At 38.3% G+C, this 22,003-nt stretch overlaps 3 protein-coding genes and 2 long non-coding RNA genes across 5 annotated transcripts; 2 read left to right on the forward strand and 3 right to left on the reverse strand.

Annotated features, from left to right (window-relative positions):
* Window positions 1–526: 526 nt before the first annotated feature.
* Window positions 527–3,793, forward strand: LOC108261984 (CD209 antigen-like protein C). Its single transcript, XM_053677519.1, has 5 exons — window positions 527–852; window positions 2,080–2,442; window positions 2,561–2,700; window positions 2,822–2,937; window positions 3,168–3,793. Exons 1-5 carry the CDS (start codon window positions 696–698, stop codon window positions 3,307–3,309), a joined length of 918 nt encoding a protein of 305 aa, XP_053533494.1. The 5' UTR covers window positions 527–695; the 3' UTR covers window positions 3,310–3,793.
* Window positions 3,794–3,928: 135 nt separating this feature from the next.
* LOC128629426 (uncharacterized) lies at window positions 3,929–7,532 on the reverse strand. Its single transcript, XR_008393776.1, has 4 exons — window positions 7,297–7,532; window positions 6,858–7,032; window positions 5,508–5,681; window positions 3,929–5,372 (listed from the first exon to the last, which is right to left on the reverse strand). It is a non-coding gene; the product is annotated as an uncharacterized LOC128629426 (long non-coding RNA).
* Window positions 7,533–8,066: 534 nt separating this feature from the next.
* Window positions 8,067–11,029, reverse strand: LOC128628719 (CD209 antigen-like protein E). The gene is made up of 6 exons (XM_053677339.1): window positions 10,941–11,029; window positions 10,582–10,639; window positions 9,412–9,574; window positions 8,983–9,065; window positions 8,714–8,820; window positions 8,067–8,614 (listed from the first exon to the last, which is right to left on the reverse strand). The coding sequence occupies exons 1-6, from the start codon at window positions 11,027–11,029 to the stop codon at window positions 8,470–8,472; spliced, it is 645 nt and encodes a 214-aa protein (XP_053533314.1). The 3' UTR covers window positions 8,067–8,469.
* A 4,838-nt stretch (window positions 11,030–15,867) lies between these two features.
* LOC128629421 (CD209 antigen-like) lies at window positions 15,868–19,293 on the forward strand. The gene is made up of 5 exons (XM_053677513.1): window positions 15,868–16,156; window positions 17,403–17,933; window positions 18,052–18,191; window positions 18,319–18,434; window positions 18,666–19,293. The coding sequence occupies exons 1-5, from the start codon at window positions 16,000–16,002 to the stop codon at window positions 18,805–18,807; spliced, it is 1,086 nt and encodes a 361-aa protein (XP_053533488.1). The 5' UTR covers window positions 15,868–15,999; the 3' UTR covers window positions 18,808–19,293.
* Window positions 19,294–19,691: 398 nt separating this feature from the next.
* LOC128629429 (uncharacterized) lies at window positions 19,692–21,414 on the reverse strand. The gene is made up of 2 exons (XR_008393781.1): window positions 21,014–21,414; window positions 19,692–20,878 (listed from the first exon to the last, which is right to left on the reverse strand). It is a non-coding gene; the product is annotated as an uncharacterized LOC128629429 (long non-coding RNA).
* Window positions 21,415–22,003: the final 589 nt, after the last annotated feature.

Below are 22,003 nucleotides of genomic sequence, written 5' to 3' on the forward strand. Positions count from 1 at the left end.
TCAGATTTAAGAATTCAACAGCACTGAAATAAATTGTATTAATTCATCATAATTCTGACGGTACTCTTTATGCACCATGACTGTAGTAATATGATTTGTTTCTAAATGTCACTGACAAAATTTAATCTAAAAAATACTTTTAAAAAAATGATTAGGTCTCTGAACAGTCATGCTAACTAACCAGTGTCTGCTTTTTACTTTACTTTCTGAACAAACGAAACCTCTGATGATGCAGCAAGCCAATGTGGGGTGGAGCTACTTCAATTCAGGACCCAGTAATCCATGCAGGTCAGTGAAAAAACATTTAAAATCATCAACTATGATTAACTTCATACTAAACAAATGCTCAATAAACTACTGAGTGGCAAGTCTGGTAGTCACATGACTGTGTAGTGACACTGTGTGTACTGCCACGTCTGCATTAAGGCCTTCCTGATTAAAGAGTCTTCACAGAGTGTCAGTTTAATACCCGAAAATAACCCATGGGTTCACACTTTTTGTTAGTTGCATGTTTAAAATGCATAAAACAGGAAATAGGGCTTTCAACATAACAGCAACACACCCAGACACTTAGGCAGTGTTCCTTCAGACGGCCACTCGGAGTGTAGCTTTAGACAATTAAATATCAGTATAAGTGCGTCTATAAGGACTGATAACTACTTCACTGAAAGATCAGGATTACTGTAAAGAGAAGAATGGAGATGAGTGAGGAGATTAATGCAAATGCAGAAGGTACAGCAGATGACGGAGCTAATTACAGTGTCTGTGAGAACTCTTATGAAGATGTTTATGCGAATGAGGACAATTTGGAGACCCAGAGGACCGGAAGCTTCAAGCAATCTGATCATTCAGGTAAAATAAACTCACAGTCAGAAATATGTGTATATGTACTGATCTACTGAATTTAATTTACTTGTGTAAAATGTGACCATCCATTAAAAAAAGAAAGGCTTCAAGAATCTGTAAACTTGAACCAAATGTAGTTATTTGTTTTTAAAAACATGCTATGTTACTTGAACTGATAGCTGCCCCCCTACACACAAACACACATCTTATACATTACACATCTAAGTTACAAATTATACAATATGACTCAGTTCAGCATGAAAACAATTCAAACACAGGCCCAATCCAATAAAATTCAGTTGAGTTACATCGATCATGTGTTGTTGCATACTAGTTTTGATTTTGTAAAGATCAACAGTTTCTTCATTGTCTTTATTTTCCCCCCCGAACATTGCTACTACTTTCTTTGTAACTTATTTCTTTATACTGCATAAAGAAAGGATTTGGATTCTCTCCAAATCCTCTTGTCATACAGTTTAGTGATGCATGTTTCACTGAAATGCTGCTGACTCTGTGTGTCTGGGGCTCCAGCGTAGCTATCTCATGTAGGAATGCAGCATTTTCTGTGATGCTATAGGGTTAGATATCCTTGCAAATAAAGTAACTGATGGCTTCAGGTTATTGTATTTGTCTGGCTAGAAGTGTAAGGCGCAATCTCTAGAAGAAACTACACGAGCATTACCTGTTACAGCTTCAGCTGACTCTCTCAACACACACGCACAAGAACTGGGGAGTGTACATCAACTGTCTACTTGAATTGTTATGTAATTCTTATTTACACACCTGTCCAAAAGCTGCTTCATGATTTTCTTAAGTAACAAAAAGTCACTAAACTGTACTACAGTAGCGTGTTCAAACTCAACACACACGCAGCCCTTTCATACACATTTACCTATGAAACTTTGTCATTTTTTTTATGTCTACGGAGCCCCCCTAGTGTCAGGTAAGAAAAAAAAATACAGCTATGTGTAAACTGTGCCCTCAGATTTGTAAACCTTTGCAGTAATGGAGTCAGTAAGGGTCATGCACTTTTTAAAGACCATCTAAAAAGTGCATGACCTGGACAATCTGAGGGCACGGATTGCAAAACTGAGGGCACGGATTACACATGGCTGTAATTTTTTTTCTTACCTGACACTAGGGGGGCTCCGTATGTGTCTTTTGATTGGTTTATAAAGATTTCTAGGTATTCAATTGGACACACACATGTCTCTGTATCTGTTCTTCCATTAGGATTCAACACTGAAAGAGGCAGATGTTACAGACTGACCGCAGTGTGTGTGCTGCTGCTGTGTGTTTTTCTGCTGACTGCCATCACGGTGCTGTGGATCAAATTCACCAACCTGAATACACAGATAGACCAGTTACAGACCAGTTACAACAACCTGACTACAGAGAGAGACCAGTTACAGACCAGTTACAACAACCTGACTACAGAGAGAGACCAGTTACAGACCAGTTACAACAACCTGACTATAGAGAGAGACCAGTTACAGACCAGTTACAACACAATGACTATAGAGAGAGACCAGTTACAGACCAGTTACAACAACCTGACTACTGAGAGAGACCAGTGTAGAAACATGTTGGCTGGAGGTGAGCAAATACCTAAACAATTTAAAAGTTTATCAAAATCTATTAAACCCAGGGATGTACATTAAAAATGGGTGTTAATAAAACACACTGAGTGATTTGTGTCCTACTGTGTGATCAGTTCCTGTTAAACAAGGATGGAGATTCTTCAACTCCAATCTTTACTACATCCCTACTGAGAAGAAGAACTGGACTGAGAGCAGACAGGACTGCAGAGAGAGAGGAGCAGACCTGGTGATCATAAACAGCAATGAGAAATGGGTATGGAATGGGTAATTTGTGTGCGTGTGTGTGTGTGTGTGTGTGTGTGTGTGTGTGTGTGTGTGTGTGTGTGTGTGTGGAGAAAATCTAAACCAGTGTAATCTTTTCATATTGATCAAAGGAGTTCATCATTAAACATCTGGGCGACAAAAATCGGGCTTGGATTGGTCTGAGTGACAGAGACACAGAGGGAGAGTGGAAGTGGGTGGACGGGACAGAATTGAAGAGCGGCACTGGGTAAGAGATGGAATCTTTTTTCTATTCATCACACTTTCTCACGTATTGTGGATTTCCAACTCTCCTGTACACTGCAGCAGTTGGATTAAATGCTAACATTATCTCCTGTTATATTCTTATTGGTCAGAGTGATGGAGCTGTTATGATTGTTATAAATCTCAGTAAACACTAAGAAGGTTGAGTTAAAGGTGTGAAATATCTGAACACTGATTCTGATTCTCTGCTTTCAGGTACTGGTACGGGGGTGAACCGAATAATCAACATAATAATGAAGACTGTGCTGAGATCTGGACTTTTCCAGATAAGAAGGCCTGGAATGACAGACCATGCTCTGAGAAACAATGGTGGATCTGTGAGATAAATATTTTTTAGTGGTAAATTTACATCCGAAGGCAAAATTATAAAATGCATATCAAATGTATGTAATGAGCAGTTGGACCCTTTATAACTATCATTTATAAAGAGCTATTTATCATGTGACCCTCTCAGTTAACCTGCTCACGCAGAACTACCACATGTTAATTCACCCATTTCATATTTATTTCATATAATTCTTATAGATTTCAGTAAAATAAAGTGCACAGATTAACAAGGCAAGGATTTTCTTAGACACCATAAACACTTTTAGATATTTTCTTAAGATATGATCAGTCCACTGATTTGCCTGCAGAATGAAAACTGTATTATTAGTACACAATGTCCTTCCAATTTCCAGCTGAAACCAATGAGGCCAGAGAGAAAGAAGAATGAGTTTAAAGCCTAAACTGTTTTATTACCATGATGATGATGATGATGATGATGATAGTAATAATAATAGTAATAATAATAATAATAATAATAATAAATACATCTGCTTCTTTGGCTCTGTGATTTTTTTTTTACAGACTGTAATTAACAATAAAATTAGAAATTTCTTAAACCTGATAAACAATACAACACATTCAACATTTATTTTATTCAGTTTTGTTAACTTTATCAGAAATAATAATAATAATAATAATAATAATAATAATAATAATAATAAGTAATGGGGAGTTAACCAGTTCATGTGCACACTGAATAAACATCATTGTTTTTATTTAGATGATCACGGAGATCACGGATTCAGATACCAAAAGTAATGGGACATAAATGTTTACTTGCATGGGTTGCATGGGTTATTGTCGTTCAGAAATTCACTGAGGCTGCAGTAGTAATCTGGTAAAAAAGCCATTGCCCTTCATTAAATAAAACAAAGCGACTTCTGCTAACACTTAAGTGCAAGTTTATTAGCGGCTCTGTGACACAAACAGGGTTCAGCATACTGCTTAGTCTGATTCACAATGTTGCTGACTCTCCAGCTATTTCAGCTAAAGCCAGCTGATTGTTGACGGCCTGCTCAGAGACAGGAACGGTCTTGTAGTCTCCTTTCATCTTCATTCTCCTTTCTTATCAGTTCAGTGCCTAATATCAAAGCTCCACAGTGTTGATTTTTCAAATCCAACTGAAATATTTTATGTTAAATTCATGAGGATAATGAATTTTCTATAACAACAGCTCTAACAGTAGTTTAGCTGTGAGATAAATCACAGGTTTATATTAATGTGCTAATTCTAATATAGCTGCTGAGGGAAAAAAGAGGATCAAAAATTGTATCGGGTATCAAGGTCAACTGAGCGTGACAGAACACTATTCCGGAAAATAACTTGTGGACATGACAACTTAAAATTTTATGATTACCAACTGTCCCATTCCCTAACATGAGGATGTGCTGAGGTAAAAATTGTGCTGCAGGCAGCCACTAGAGGGCCTCAGACACATTTTGGCATCACTATTTAAAAAAAAAAAAAATTTGGTGGGTGAGCAAAAATATTGGAACAGATAAACTTACACTAAAATGCATTTAAGTAAACTTTAAACTTGAGCCAAATTAATTTATCATTTTTAAAATGATTCAAGTTATACTTAACAATTTAATACGTTCTAACATTTCACTTTTCTTATTTTCCGGTTAAATAATGGGAAAAAAAAAGTATCCCTTTAGACTATTTGATCCCTTCAGACAGCACTCGCTCACAAAAAGGTTGGAGACCCAACCCAAACTCTTGCATTCTCCGTTCAACTGTTCGTGATGACATGGAAAACAGTTTTGAAATGAAGTGTACACTCAGTCCAATTTCAGTCAATTGTCTAAGTTGCTGCTCAGACACACCGAGTTTGGGACGTCCCGTTGGTCCAGCCATTTCATTCACAACTGATGAGGAAAGTCGATTAAAAAGAACAGAACACAGGTTTGAAAGACATTGCACTACCCCTTGAGCCATATGTTCATGATTTGTGTGTGCACTAATCAATATCATGCTATTTGTGCAGAAAAAATATAAATAATCCAGGTCCAGAGGCACGCGCTGCATGGCTTCCTGTAGTCGTGATAAAAGCCTCTCTAAAAGCACTGCCTGTGAATATACACAAAATGTTCTGAATAATCAAAACAAATTAAACCCATCATTTAATTCCTTGCACCTAAACCAGAATCCACAAAACAGACATGTCTTCTGTCATCCACTAACTATATATTCATGTTAAATCACCTGTAATTGTCCGGGATTTGCTGCCTGACGGTCATCCATCTTTCTTCACCTGTCAACACAGCCATGAGTCGCAGTGGAGTGACGTCACCTCCCCTCTTCGATTGATTGGCTAGAAGAGGAGCTGTAATGGACCAATGGTGACGCTAAAGCCCCCTCATTTACATGAAACTCCACCTGCAACATTTGGAAAAGTAAGCGGAGAATGTGGAAACAAGCGCGAGGGGAAAAAACAGCGACACGTCCATAGAATTCTATAGGAATCGGAGTATGCGGAAGTGATTATAAAATATTATAATAATAATAATAATAATAATAATAATAATAATAATAATAATAATAATAAGAGGAAGAAGAGGAAGAATAAGACAGAACATTAATCCCATATGATTCCAGTGATACTGCAGACAGCCATTAGAGGGCATCAGATACATTTTGGCATCACTATTAAATTTTTTTTAAAACAGATAATCTTACAGTTAAATGCATTTAAGTAAACTTTAAACTTGAGCCAATTTTTTTTGACATAATCTTTAAATTATTCATGTTATAATTAGCAATTTAATACGTTTTAACATTTCACTTCTCTTATTTTCTGGTAAAATAATGAAAAAAACAAGTATTTATTTTATTCATAAAACAAGACCAAATATTTCACCCAGACATTTGTTAACGTTTTAATACGAAAAAAAAAGAAAAAAAATGTTCAGCTATACAGCGAGATGTTCCTTAAAGAAAAGAACTGAAGCAACTTCTGAAGTTTTTACAGTTTTTACACTATACCTCTTATATTACACCTCTTACAATATGTGTGTGTGTGTGTGTGTGTGTGTGTGTGTGTGTGTGTGTGTGTGTGTGTGTGTGTGTGTGTTTTGGTTACTTTTGTTCAAAATTTCTGCACCCATAACCCTTTTTATGGCTTCCACAGGAGTGGAAGGAGTTCATTATTAATCAGCCATGTTGACTCGGATTGGGCAGTCGGACTTGGATTGGTCTGAGTGACAGAGAAACTGAGGTAGGGTGGAAATGGGTGGAAGGTACACCACTGACCACTGCGTAAGAGACAGCTTAGACCATGCTTTAACAAACAAGGTTGGATCTGTGAGAAAATGCTTCTTAGTTAATTAGATGCCCAAATGAAAGTTTTGATCATTTGGAGCAGTGGTAAATATGTCTCAAGTCCGTTCTTTTATTATCAGTGTGAACAGTGGCCACTGCAGTGATGTAACCAGGAAATGATTTCAGTGGAGAATGAGGAAATATGCTCAATAAAAACCACGAGATCTCTAGAAATAAATTGAGAAGTTCCAGTGAAAATGATTGAAATAACATGCTAATAGGGGTATGTGTTACCTTATAAACCCAGATCTGCACTTCTTTTTTCTCCTGCAGGAGATCTCCAGTACTTCATCAGCTATCACGTCCATATCACGTCTATCACGTCCATATCCCTGTACTGCACTTTCCCCAATGGGTTCCCATGGGCATCCCGGCAGCTGACTCTCTCGTCAACACACACGCACAAGAACTGTGGAGTGTACATCGACTGTCTACATGAATTGTTATTATTGTTATTATTAGTTGACATTGACTTTGTTTACAAATGTTATCAAAAGACCAGGTTAAATTTTTGCCCCAAGTTCACTGTTTATATTTTTCATCGTTTCTTGAAAAGTTACGTTCAATACTTGTGGCACAAATCTAATCCCATATCCTATTTTAATTTTTTTTAAAAATGTAAACATTGGCAAATTGGTGTGATATAAGAGAAATAAAACACTTGAAGATTTACTGTTATCGTAAAATCATCAACAACGGGGTTGTCACGATTCCCCCTTGAAGCAGCGTGCTCTAAGCGCGAATGCGCGAGCACCTGCTTTTCCGCTGTTGACCGTAGTGACATTGGGACACGTGTGTTTCCGTCATTGGCTGGGAATTCACGTGGGTCTGTATTGCTCCCAGCTGATAGCAGTTTACACGCTAATCAGGTCCGCATATATACCGCGCGCTTCCCAGCGCGCGCTTTCAGTTCATCGTCATAGTTGGTTTCTTGTTTTGGTTATCGACCTAGATTCCTGCCTAGCCCCGTGTATACCTGTTTGCCAATCGCCTGACCTCTTGCCTGTTTATGAATTACGTTTTGGATCATGTTTTGAATTTGTCTGCCTGCCTGTCTCTTTAAGTAAACAACTGTTATCCTGCACTTGCATCCGCCTTATATTTGCTCCGTCACGATTTGTGACCGGGGTGATGTGAAGAGGTAGAGAGATTTCCCCAACGGAAATGGTACAGTTTTATATTCAACGTGCTTAGTGTGTAAATATCCACCAATCAGTCTGTTAAACAGTAATTCCAGTGTCCTGTTCTTCTTGTTATGACTCTGTGGTCATACACCATCTACGACACCTTATTAGAATCATAGGGAGTGAGTTATTTATAAAGTCACTACTGTACATGTTATATATTTGCTGGTAGAAGCTGCTGTATAAAGCTGATTTTCACTCGTGTTCTAACTGGGGCTGCTTTAATAAACACTCCTTTAAAACCAGACACGTAAAAGTGTAAGATCAGAGACTTTTATACATTATTTTCAAGAGTTTCTCTAAAAAACAAACAAACATCAATTAGTCTGTTACCAAGTTCAGAAACCTAATTAACATCTGATAGGAACTTAGTATATTTCCAATATATTATTAATCACTGCTTGATTTGGTTTAATTTAACAGTGTGACTCATTATTCAACAGGTAACAGAATAGCACTGGAGTGAGCACACGCTGTTATTTTGCATGTTCATTAAAAAAAAAAAAAACACAGCATGGAAAATCAGTTCAGAAAGAAAATCAGGTGACATCATGGTGGTGACAGAGTTACTAACAGTAATGAGGATTTTTCAGACACAACACACTGACCTACACAGATAAAAATATCAACTTATTTACTGCTTTTCAATCACATGCAGTAATTCAGGTAACGACTGTCTTCCCACAGATCCAAATAAACTGATGACTACAGGGATAATCAGCCCAGTAACTGACAGGATCAGTGTGATCATGAATTATAACACAGTTCTCTCTTGCAGCACCGTCGGGTTCTCCTTTTCTCCAGAACCTGAAGGAGAGAATCAGAGGATCCGCTGTGTGTTTCTCAGGGCAATGAAGAGTCAGTAACTCATCATCATGAGAAAATATTAGTTCAGTGATTTCTTACCCAGTGTTCAGCGGTGTACCGTCCACCCACTTCCACTCGCCCTCTCTGTCTCCGTCACTCAGTCCAATCCAAGCTTTTGTTCTGCTCAGGATTTTACTGATGAACTCCTGTCATTGTAGTAGTACAATATCAGAATAAATAAGGGTCTCTCTCGCTGTGTCTTTATTTTTTTTTTCCTCTCTCTCTCTCTCTCTCTCTCTCTCTCTCTCTCTCTCTCTCTCTCTCTCTCTCTCTCTCTCTCTCTCTCACTCACTCACTCACTCACTCACCTGTTCCTCTGTGTTGTTTATGATCACCAGGTCTGCTCCTCTCTCTCTGCAGTAGTCTCTGCTCTCAGTCCAGCTCTTCTCCTCTGTAGAGATGTAGTAAATACTGGAGCTAAAATAAATAAATCCTGGATCCCGATCATTTTAATAAAAAAAGGGAGAATAATTATTAAATTATTTAAAAAAACATTCGTACACTCAGTCTGGTTAGAGAAGACATTATAAACTCATTTTAAATTGTGACTGGTGAGAAGGTGTTGATTAATTTTCTACAACAGCAGCTCTGACGATAGTGCAGCTGAGAATCAGATTTAAAGGGCATTTATGTGCAGTTTCTAATATGTTTTCTTTTATATTAAATGTAACTATGAATTGTTAAAACTATGACGTGATGTTCATTAATGTGACGGTTTTGCAGTTAGTATTACTCACCCTGTTTAGAAAGCCTCTGGAGTTCCTCTCTAACCTTCTGTAACTGGTCTCTCTCTATAGTCAGGGTGTTGTAACTGGTCTGTAACTGGTCTCTCTCTATAGTCAGGGTGTTGTAACTGGTCTGTAACTGGTCTCTCTCTATAGTCAGGGTGTTGTAACTGGTCTCTCTCTATAGTCAGGGTGTTGTAACTGGTCTGTAACTGGTCTCTCTCTATAGTCAGGGTGTTGTAACTGGTCTGTAACTGGTTGTTTTCTGTATTCAGGATGGTGAATTTGATCCACAGCAGTGTAACGGCAGTCAGCAGGAGAACACACAGCAGCACCACACACACTGCAGTCACTCTAACACCTGCTCCATGCAGTGTCTCCTCCTAGACGGAAATTACCACAGTCTGTTTTCATGTCTTAAAATGTGTGTTTAGGATTTTGAATCATACTATACTCACTCATGGCCGAATTATTATGAACACCTGAACACCCGTACCGGGTCAATAACACAATGATTACATCAGCCAATCATGTGGTAGAAGCACAATGCATTCAATCATGCAGAAACAGGTCAAGAGTTCAGTTAAGGTTCACATCAAACATAGAATAGGGTAAAATGTGATCTCAGTGACTTTGACCGTGGCGTAGTTGCTAGTGCCAGATGTGAGAAGTCACAGTCTAAAAAGTACACTCAGTGGCCATTTTACTGGCTTTTCATCACAAGAGACACAGCCTCAATCTTTAAGTCTACAGCTAGAAAGCTATTAGTTCAGTCAGGCTTTTTGTTAATCACTTTTCACTTCAGTAACGAGGCAGATCTGGAGGGGTCATGGGCACACAAAGAGTCCTGTAAAGGTTTCTGTAAAGCTGTAAAACATCAGAAACATGGTGTCGTGATATGTCCTGATGCAGAAAGGATTTACTGTTCCAGCCCAAAGACTTTAATTCATTCAGTGTTTTATTATACCACAGCGTTTATAATTTTATTGATTGTTTTGTAATGATTGCGAAGAAAAGCTCCAGTTATCATTACATTATAGCAGCTATAAATCATTGTTCCTTCACCGTACACTTTCTTTTCTCTCTTGAAGTTAAAAAGACAAAACAATTGCAGCTTGGCATGTTACTGGGAAGCTGTAAAGTTTTTCTCCATTCACCCATTTTCTGTACCGCTTATCCTACACAGGGTCTCGGGGGACTCAGGGTCCAAGGTGGGGGACACGCTAAATGGTGTTCCAACCTGATGGAGGGCACATTCTCACACACACACACACACACTATGGACAATTTAGATTTGCCAATCAACCTATAACACATGTCTTTGGACTGAGGAGGAATCCAGAGCACCTGGAAGAAACCCCCAAAACACGGGGAGAACATGCAAACTCTGCACACATATGGCAGAGGCGGGAATTAAACCCCCAACCCTGGAAGTGCGAGGCAGACGTGCTAACCGCTAAGCCACTGTGCTCCCACAAAGCTTTTCTGTGTTACAGCTTTACAGCTAACAGTTACACAGTGGAAGCTTGCTTTTAATGTACCATATGGAGCTAATGCGATCCTTGCCATATCCAGTATATTGACGCATCCTGAGCAGCTTCATCACTGCCTGGTTTGGAAATCGCACCATTGCGGATCGCAAGACCCTGCAGCGGATCGTGAGGACAGCAGAGAAGATCATCGGGGTCTCTCTTCCCTCTATCGTATACATTTACACCACCCTAAATGACCTCTGCTCTTAGTGGTGGCATCAAACCACAAATAAAACCAAAGTCAGATGTTGCTGCTGCTGCTGCTGGCTGTGAATGTTCACTTGGAGAACTGATAGAAGGCAGATTACTGTAGGCCTATCTGTGTAAACTGGCGAGCAAAAGTCGTCAATAGAAAACGGACTTTGCGTTAGCATAGCTTTTGTTAAACATAGCTGGGTTAAACTGCATCGATTCCCACTGTATAGTATTTAAATATTTATAGTACAGTGTGCAGTGAACTTCACGGTCATTCACCGACACCGGTCTTAGCGTGTGTATCTGCTTTTCTCCAGCTAATCTGGGTTAAATTTAGGTGGATGGAGCCTGCTTATGCCAAAGGTAGATGAATCACATGTTCCTGCATCGTACGAGCGACCAACCTGGAATAACGCGTGCAGAGCAAGGTGTCAGGTGTTTTTGTTGTTTGTTTGTTTTTTTTTATTACGTAAATGACACAAAAGCAAGTCCATTAATAAATCTGTCAAAGAAAAAGAGCTGGCAGAGAGCACAACACAGGGATAATCCATAATCATAATCCGAAAAGCAAGTGAGGGTCAAAACTAGAAGTCGTCGCTGAATGATAAAATCAAGGCCTGGACGCAACAGACAAATCGCATGATAAGACAGAAACAACAGAGTAGAAATAACGTAACTAATTTGGTTGAGACACAGAAGAGGTGAACACATCAGGATAATCAGCCAGTGTCATGACAGGACTAAGAGAGAAACAAGAGCACATGCAATAACATAAACAAAAGCAATTGAGCTGAACCTTCTTGAGCTTCTCTCTTCCTTCTGTGGGACCTCTAACAGTGTCGGCATTCTCATAGTTCTCCACCAGCCCACTCTAATCTGTAAAAGCCTGAACTACTGCATCTCTGCATTTAGATACACTTTTGGCCTTGCAAACCTAAACACATACCTGTGTGTGGATCTGTGTCTAGGTCCTTCCTTGTGTCTTGGTTTTCGAGGTCGGGGTCATGACCTCTAACAGCGTCTACACTCTCATAGATATCCACCACAATTTCCATTTTCTCAGAAGAACGCTGAAGCATCTCTAATCTATAAAAGACTCATTAAAACACTAACTTACTGCATGTGTGTGTGTGTGAGCACGAGCGAACGGCTGCACTTCCTTACTAGTGTACACTGAAAATAAATGCACTGCTGTCAGTAAAGGAGGTCAGAGGAAGTTAAACATTAGGGGAGGGCCATCAGTGTCTTCACGTGGTCAAAGTGTGAAGACATTTGAGCTGCAATTCTTATACATACCTTAGATGTTCTATACTGTAGATGTAAAGTCCAGCAGTAATATATAAATCTCAAAATCCCATTGTTGCGTTATAATGACGTATACATTGCACTAATTCATTATATTTTTGTTCCTCATAACATCATTAGACAAAGCTTTTAGGCTTTTTTACCTGCTGCATTTAAGATGAATTTATATATCTATAGCAGTTTGAAGTCTCGTCGTATGAATTAGTTGATATGTTCCTGCAGTGGATCTTGTATTATTTGTACTGTAGATTTACTTTTTATTTTAAGAAGCTTTTTTATGTAGTTTTACTGTGATGTTGCAAGACACAAGTTCCACTGATCTAAGATCAGCGTTAAACCCTGCTCTCTTTCACACATCAGTAGGGGAAAAGATCACAGCAGCAACCACATTGAACGTACACAGGGTGTGTACACACACACGCACACACTCACTCACTCACTCACATAAACACACACACACACACACAGCCATGCAATGGAGGGCAGGACATTTATTTAATATTCACTTTGTAACAGTAATTATTATAATTTTTTTTTTACTGTCGTGCTGTTTTTTAAAATTATTAATTTCGAGAGAGAGAGAGAGAGAGAGAGAGAGAGAGAGAGAGAGAGAGAGAGAGAGAGAGAAATAGAGAAGCTGCTGTGGGAAGAACAGTTTAAAGCTTTGAGAACAGGAACTAACTTGTTTTGAATACGTTACACAACATTAAACTTAACTATAAAACTTAAAAAACAAAATGGTGTCCTTTCATTGAAAAAAAAAGTTAACAACAAATCTCTGTGGAATGGAAGATGAGTAATGAATGTGTGGCTAGAGGAAAATAATCACGTTTGTGGTGCTAACACTAACTCTGCTTAGCATCAGGCCGGACACATGACCATCACACGCATGTGTACTTGTTGAACGTCCCATTACAGATGTAGTCCCTCTTTGCCGTTATAATAAGCTCCACTCTTCTGAGACGCTTTTCTACTAGATTTTTGGGGTGTGGCTGTGGGGATTTGTGTTCATTCAGGTACAAGAGCGTTAATGAGGCCAAGCACTGACGTTGTGTGAGAAGGTCTGGAGTGCAGTCGGTGTTCCAGTTCATCCCAAAGGTGTTCAATGGGGTTGAGATCAAGGTTCTGTGCAAGACACTCAAGTTCTTCCACTCAAACCCTGGTAAGCCGTCTTCATGGAGCTCGCATTGTGCACAGGGGCATTGTGATGCTGGAATAGGTTTGGGCCGCTTGGCTCCAGTGATTGGAAATTGCAATGCTAGAACATACGGAGACTATGCCACCCTGAGGAAGCAGGGGAAACAACCCAAATAAAAGCACACAACTACAATCCACTAATATATATATATATATATATATATACACACACACACACACACATACACACATATATATGTATATATATATATATATACACACACACACATACACAAACTTAAAATTGATTTAAATATGATGTATGTGATGATTAATATATGATGTACAAAATGTAACTTTATAAGTAATTTTATTTCATTTTATTTTTATTATGAAAATAAATCTCATATAATTTTGAATAATAAAAGAAACCTTTCCAATGAAAAATTGAGCACTATTTTTTTTTAATTACCCTGCACACTGCCTCTGTATTTTTAACATGTTACACCACACCTATAAAAATCTGATATTAACATAAGTTATTATTTCTGCAAACCACCAGAGGTCACTGGTTTCTACAAACCCAGCACACAACTCATCGTTTTCAACATAGATTTGTTTTCCAAAGCTTTAGATCTTCAGGAAGAAGACCTCATCTGCTCATCACACTTTCACAGCGCTAGAGCACTACTGCAGTAAGGCGATGTGTGCATATAAAAAAAATTGTGACGATATGTGACACCAATAAAATAATAATTGAAAAAAAAAAACAAGACCATTGAGAAATCCAACATGACCATGAATCTCAAAAACTTTCTGCTTCCCTTTAACCCTCATCTCTGGGCCAAACATTATTTAGTGGCATTTGCATTTGCCTGGAATTAGTGTGAGGGTTTCCTTGTTGGTGACCAGTCGGAAGTAAACAAAACCACAATCACTGTAGCTTGTTGGTCACTTTATAAAAATTTTATTAACAAAACCTGTTGATGTAGGAAGTGTTGCTATTAAGTAATTTTCATTCATAATGTCCTTTAAACCAGTATACAATTTCATACCGGTATCATCCATCATGACCGGTATAAAATTTGACTATTTCCCTTGGCAAGCCTATTCTGAACCAATGGGAAACCTGCACAAAATGACTAAACCACCAACCAGTGTATAGGGAGCAAAATACATAGAGAGTACACGGGGAGCATAAAGCAGAAAATAGAGAGAACGAACAGAAGAACATCACAAAATATGCTGTGTTGTTGAATCTGACTCATACAAGAGAAGGAACTGGAGAACTCGAGAATGTGGCTAGGTTGATGAGGCGAGGTCATTCTAGCTCATAGGAAGGACTAGTGCATAGCTCTAGTTTTGAAACACCAGAAATTACCGGCCAAGTCTTTTTCCAGGACTCTAAAACAAAGACTGAGCACATGAGAGCCTGTGTGCCACTCTTAAGTAGCCAGGATGAGAGGTGTTGCTCCTGATTACCCCACAGTCGTACTCTAGACTCGTAAAGTTATTGTTTCCCTAATAATGATTAGCTTTGCATGCAGATAAAGACTATTAATTAATAGTCTTGGCTGCCAGTAAAGGAAGCGAGCAAACTGCAGTAGCTTCCTGTGTGAAAGTGTGAAAACATCAGAACACTACAGAAACAATAACTTACTAGCAGGAGTGCATTAATATAGAAATGCCATGCAGCTGGAACTACTGCAGATCTGCTGTTATAGAAAATTATTCAGTATCTTCTGACCAATCAGATTTAAGAATTCAACAGCACTGAAATAAATTGTATTAATTCATCATAATTCTGACGGTACTCTTTATGCACCATGACTGTAGTAATATGATTTGTTTCTAAATGTCACTGACAAAATTTAATCTAAAAAATACTTTTAAAAAAATGATTAGGTCTCTGAACAGTCATGCTAACTAACCAGTGTCTGCTTTTTACTTTACTTTCTGAACAAACGAAACCTCTGATGATGCAGCAAGCCAATGTGGGGTGGAGCTACTTCAATTCAGGACCCAGTAATCCATGCAGGTCAGTGAAAAAACATTTAAAATCATCAACTATGATTAACTTCATACTAAACAAATGCTCAATAAACTACTGAGTGGCAAGTCTGGTGTAGTGACACTGTGTGTACTGCCACGTCTGCATTAAGGCCTTCCTGATTAAAGAGTCTTCACAGAGTGTCAGTTTAATACCCGAAAATAACCCATGGGTTCACACTTTTTGTTAGTTGCATGTTTAAAATGCATAAAACAGGAAATAGGGCTTTCAACATAACAGCAACACACCCAGACACTTAGGTAGTGTTCCTTCAGACGGCCACTCGGAGTGTAGCTTTAGACAATTAAATATCAGTATAAGTGCGTCTATAAGGACTGATAACTACTTCACTGAAAGACCAGGATTACTGTAAAGAGAAGAATGGAGATGAGTGAGGAGATTTATGCAAATGCAGAAGGTACAGCAGACAACAGAGCTGATTACAGTGACTGTGAGAACTCTTATGAAGATGTTTATGCGAATGAGGACAATTTGGAGACCCAGAGGACCGGAAGCTTCAAGCAATCTGAGAGCTCAGGTAAAATACACTCACACTCAGAAATATGTGTATATGTAGTGATCTACTGAATTTAATTTACTTGTGTAAAATGTGACTATCCATTAAAAAAGAAAGGCTTCAAGAATCTGTAAACTTGAATAAAATGTAGTGATATTTTTTTTAAAACATGCTATGTTACTTGAACTGATAGCTGACCCCCCCCCCCCCCCCCCCCACACACACACACACAAACACACATCTTATACATTACACATCTAAGTTACAAATTATACAATATGACTCAGTTCAGCATGAAAACAATTCAAACACAGGCCCAATCCAATAAAATTCAGTTGAGTTACATCGATCATGTGTTGTTGCATACTAGTTTTGACTTTGTAAAGATCAACAGTTTCTTCATTGTCTTTATTTTCCCCCCCGAACATTGCTACTACTTTCTTTGTACCTTATTTCTTTATACTGCATAAAGAAAGGATTTGGATTCTCTCCAAATCCTCTTGTCATACAGTTTAGTGATGCATGTTTCACTAAAATGCTGCTGACTCTGTGTGTCTGGGGCTCCAGCGTAGCTATCTCATGTAGGAATCCAGCATTTTCTGTGATGCTATAGGGTTAGATATCGTTGCAAATAAAGTAACTGATGGCTTCAGGTTATTGTATTTGTCTGGCTAGAAGTGTAAGGCGCAATCTCTAGAAGAAACTACACGAGCATTACCTGTTACAGCTTCAGCTGACTCTCTCAACACACACGCACAAGAACTGGGGAGTGTACATCAACTGTCTACTTGAATTGTTATGTAATTCTTATTTACACACCTGTCCAAAAGCTGCTTCATGATTTTCTTAAGTAACAAAAAGTCACTAAACTGTACTACAGTAGCGTGTTCAAACTCAACACACACGCAGCCCTTTCATACACATTTACCTATGAAACTTTGTCATTTTTTTTGTGTCTACGGAGCCCCCCTAGTGTCAGGTAAGAAAAAAAAAATACAGCTATGTGTAAACTGTGCCCTCAGATTTGTAAACCTTTGCAGTAATGGAGTCAGTAAGGGTCATGCACTTTTTAAAGACCATCTAAAAAGTACATGACCTGGACAATCTGAGGGCACGGATTGCAAAACTGAGGGCACGGATTACACATGGCTGTAATTTTTTTTCTTACCTGACACTAGGGGGCTCCGTATGTGTCTTTTGATTGGTTTATAAAGATTTCTAGGTATTCAATTGGACACACACGTCTCTGTATCTGTTCTTCCATTAGGATTCAACACTGAAAGAGGCAGATGTTACAGACTGACCGCAGTGTGTGTGCTGCTGCTGTGTGTTTTTCTGCTGACTGCCATCACGGTGCTGTGGATCAAATTCACCAACCTGAATACACAGATAGACCAGTTACAGACCAGTTACAACAACCTGACTACAGAGAGAGACCAGTTACAGACCACTTACACCAACCTGACTATAGAGAGAGACCAGTTACAGACCAGTTACAACAACCTGACTACAGAGAGAGACCAGTTACAGACCAGTTACAACAACCTGACTACAGAGAGAGACCAGTTACAGACCACTTACACCAACCTCACTATAGAGAGAGACCAGTTACAGACCAGTTACAACAACCTGACTATAGAGAGAAACCAGTTACAGACCAGTTACAACAACCTGACTATAGAGAGAGACCAGTTACAGACCAGTTACAACACAATGACTACAGAGAGAGACCAGTTACAGACCAGTTCCAACACCCTGACTACTGAGAGAGACCAGTGTAGAAACATGATGGCTGGAGGTGAGCAAATACTTAACCAATTTAAAAGTTTATCAAAATCTATTAAACCCAGGGATGTACATTAAAAATGGGTGTTAATAAAACACACTGAGCGATTTGTGTCCTACTGTGTGATCAGTTCTTGTTAAACAAGGATGGAGATTCTTCAACTCCAAACTTTACTACATCCCTACTGAGGAGAAGAGCTGGACTGAGAGCAGACAGGACTGCAGAGAGAGAGGAGCAGACCTGGTGATCATAAACAGCAATGAGAAATGGGTATGGAATGGGTCATTTGTGTGCGTGTGTGCGCGTGTGTGTGTGTGTGTGTGTGTGTGTGTGTGTGTGTGTGTGTGTGTATGTGGAGAAAATCTAAACCAGTGTAATCTTTTCATATTGATCACAGGAGTTCATCATTAAACATCTGGGCGACAAAAATCGGGCTTGGATTGGTCTGAGTGACAGAGTCACAGAGGGAGAGTGGAAGTGGGTGGACGGGACAGAATTGAAGAGCGGCACTGGGTAAGAGATGGAATCTTTTTTTCTATTCATCACACTTTCTCACGTATTGTGGATTTCCGACTTTCCTGTACACTGCAGCAGTTGGATTAAATGCTAACATTATCTCCTGTTATATTCTTATTGGTCAGAGTGATGGAGCTGTTATGATTGTTATAAATCTCAGTAAACACTAAGAAGGTTGAGTTAAAGGTGTGAAATATCTGAACACTGATTCTGATTCTCTGCTTTCAGGTACTGGTACGGGGGCGAACCGAATAATCAACATAATAATGAAGACTGTGCTGAGATCTGGACTTTTTCAGATAAGAAGGCCTGGAATGACAGACCATGCTCTGAGAAACAATGGTGGATCTGTGAGATAAATATTTTTTAGTGGTAAATTTACATCCGAAGGCAAAATTATAAAATGCATATCAAATGTATGTAATGAGCAGTTGGACCCTTTATAACTATCATTTATATAGAGCTATTTATCATGTGACCCTCTCAGTTAACCTGCTCACGCAGAACTAACACATGTTAATTCACCCATTTCATATTTATTTCATATAATTCTTATAGATTTCAGTAAAATAAAGTGCACAGATTAACAAGGCAAGGATTTTCTTAGACACCATAAACACTTTTAGATATTTTCTTAAGATATGATCAGTCCACTGATTTACCTGCAGAATGAAAACTGTATTATTAGTACACAATGTCCTTCCAATTTCCAGCTGAAACCAATGAGGCCAGAGAGAAAGAAGAATGAGTTTAAAGCCTAAACTGTTTTATTACCATGATGATGATGATGATGATGATAGTAATAATAATAATAATAATAATAATAATAATAATAATAAATACATCTGCTTCTTTGGCTCTGTGATTTTTTTTACAGACTGTAATTAACAATAAAATTAGAAATTTCTTAAACCTGATAAACAATACAACACATTCAACATTTATTTTATTCAGTTTTGTTAACTTTGTCAGAAATAATAATAATAATAATAATAATAATAATAATAATAAGTAATGGGGAGTTAACCAGTTCATGTGCACACTGAATAAACATCATTGTTTTTATTTAGATGATCACGGAGATCACAGATTCAGATACCAAAAGTAATGGGACATAAATGTTTACTTAGCTGCTATTCTTTTATTGAAGGAAGTTGCATGGGTTATTGTCGTTCAGAAATTCACTGAGGCTGCAGTAGTAATCTGGTAAAAAAAGCCATTTCCCTTCATTAAATAAAACAAAGCGACTTCTGCTAACACTTAAGTGCAAGTTTATTAGCGGCTCTGTGACACAAACAGGGTTCAGTATACTGCTTAGTCTGATTCACAATGTTGCTGACTCTCCAGCTATTTCAGCTAAAGCCAGCTGATTGTTGACGGCCTGCTCAGAGACAGGAACGGTCTTGTAGTCTCCTTTCATCTTCATTCTCCTTTCTTATCAGTTCAGTGCCTAATATCAAAGCTCCACAGTGTTGATTTTTCAAATCCAACTGAAATATTTTATGTTAAATTCATGAGGATAATGAATTTTCTATAACAACAGCTCTAACAGTAGTTTAGCTGTGAGATAAATCACAGGTTTATATTAATGTGCTAATTCTAATATAGCTGCTGAGGGAAAAAAGAGGATCAAAAATTGTATCGGGTATCAAGGTCAACTGAGCGTGACAGAACACCATTCCGGAAAATAACTTGTGGACATGACAACTTAAAATTTTATGATTACCAACTGTCCCATTCTCTAACATGAGGATGTGCTGAGGTAAAAATTGTGCTGCAGGCAGCCACTAGAGGGCCTCAGACACATTTTGGCATCACTATTTAAAAAAAAAAAAAATTTGGTGGGTGAGCAAAAATATTGGAACAGATAAACTTACACTAAAATGCATTTAAGTAAACTTTAAACTTGAGCCAAATTAATTTATCATTTTTAAAATGATTCAAGTTATACTTAACAATTTAATACGTTCTAACATTTCACTTTTCTTATTTTCCGGTTAAATAATGGGAAAAAAAAGTATCCCTTTAGACTATTTGATCCCTTCAGACAGCCCTCGCTCACAAAAAGGTTGGAGACCCAACCCAAACTCTTGCATTCTCCGTTCAACTGTTCGTGATGACATGCCAAGCAGTTTTGAAATGAAGTGTACACTCAGTCCAATTTCAGTCAATTGTCTAAGTTGCTGCTCAGACACAACGAGTTTGGGACGTCCCGTTGGTCCAGCCATTTCATTCACAACTGATGAGGAAAGTCGATTAAAAAGAACAGAACACAGGTTTGAAAGACATTGCACTACCCCTTGAGCCATATGTTCATGATTTGTGTGTGCACTAATCAATATCATGCTATTTGTGCAGAAAAAATATAAATAATCCAGGTCCAGAGGCACGCGCTGCATGGCTTCCTGTAGTCGTGATAAAAGCCTCTCTAAAAGCACTGCCTGTGAATATACACAAAATGTTCTGAATAATCAAAACAAATTAAACCCATCATTTAATTCCTTGCACCTAAACCAGAATCCACAAAACAGACATGTCTTCTGTCATCCACTAACTATATATTCATGTTAAATCACCTGTAATTATCCGGGATTTGCTGCCTGACGGTCATCCATCTTTCTTCACCTGTCAACACAGCCATGAGTCGCAATGGAGTGACGTCACCTCCCCTCTTCGATTGATTGGCTAGAAGAGGAGCTGTAATGGACCAATGGTGACGCTAAAGCCCCCCTCATTTACATGAAACTCCACCTGCAACATTTGGAAAAGTAAGCGGAGAATGTGGAAACAAGCGCGAGGGGAAAAAACAGCGACACGCCCATAGAATTCTACAGGAATCGGAGAATGCGGAAGTGATTATAAAATATAATAATAATAATAATAATAATAAGAGGAAGAAGAGGAAGAATAAGACGGAACATTAATCCCATATGATTCCAGTGATACTGCAGACAGCCACTAGAGGGCATCAGATACATTTTGGCATCACTATTTAATTTTTTGTTAGACAGATAATCTTACAGTTAAATGCATTTAAGTAAACTTTAAACTTGAGCCAATTTTTTTTGACATAATCTTTAAATTATTCATGTTATAATTAGCAATTTAATACGTTTTAACATTTCACTTCTCTTATTTTCTGGTAAAATAATGAAAAAAACAAGTATTTATTTTATTCATAAAACAAGACCAAATATTTCTCCCAGACATTTGTTAACGTTTTAACACGAAAAAAGAAGAAAAAAAATGTTCAGCTGTACAGCGACATGTTCCTTAAAGAAAAGAACTGAAGCAACTTCTGAAGTTTTTACAGTTTTTACACTATACCTCTTATATTACACCTCTTACAATATGAGTGTGTGTGTGTGTGTGTGTGTGTGTGTGTGTGTGTGTGTGTGTGTGTGTGTGTGTGTGTGTTTTGGTTACTTTTGTTCAAAGTTTCTGCACCCATAACCCTTTTTATGGCTTCCACAGGAGTGGAAGGAGTTCATTATTAATCAGCCATGTTGACTCGGATTGGGCAGTCGGACTTGGATTGGTCTGAGTGACAGAGAAACTGAGGTAGG

The sequence above is a fragment of the Ictalurus punctatus genome, chromosome 29 (assembly GCF_001660625.3).
Source record: "Ictalurus punctatus breed USDA103 chromosome 29, Coco_2.0, whole genome shotgun sequence".
Classification (NCBI taxonomy): domain Eukaryota; kingdom Metazoa; phylum Chordata; class Actinopteri; order Siluriformes; family Ictaluridae; genus Ictalurus; species Ictalurus punctatus.

Bases quoted from the DNA above. Each gene is read 5' to 3' on its own strand.
- LOC108261984 (XM_053677519.1), top strand. From the start codon at position 696: ATGGAGATGAGTGAGGAGATTAATGCAAATGCAGAAGGTACAGCAGAT. The intron at 853-2,079 runs GTAAAATAAACT...TTCTTCCATTAG, and splicing joins CAAGCAATCTGATCATTCAG to GATTCAACACTGAAAGAGGC. The intron at 2,443-2,560 runs GTGAGCAAATAC...CTGTGTGATCAG, and splicing joins TAGAAACATGTTGGCTGGAG to TTCCTGTTAAACAAGGATGG.
- LOC128628719 (XM_053677339.1), bottom strand. From the start codon at position 11,029: ATGGTGCGATTTCCAAACCAGGCAGTGATGAAGCTGCTCAGGATGCGT. The intron at 10,640-10,940 runs GTACATTAAAAG...GCCCTCCATCAG, and splicing joins GATCGCATTAGCTCCATATG to GTTGGAACACCATTTAGCGT. The intron at 8,615-8,713 runs GTAAGAAATCAC...TCTCTCCTTCAG, and splicing joins GGTACACCGCTGAACACTGG to GTTCTGGAGAAAAGGAGAAC.
- LOC128629421 (XM_053677513.1), top strand. From the start codon at position 16,000: ATGGAGATGAGTGAGGAGATTTATGCAAATGCAGAAGGTACAGCAGAC. The intron at 17,934-18,051 runs GTGAGCAAATAC...CTGTGTGATCAG, and splicing joins TAGAAACATGATGGCTGGAG to TTCTTGTTAAACAAGGATGG. The intron at 18,435-18,665 runs GTAAGAGATGGA...CTCTGCTTTCAG, and splicing joins GAATTGAAGAGCGGCACTGG to GTACTGGTACGGGGGCGAAC.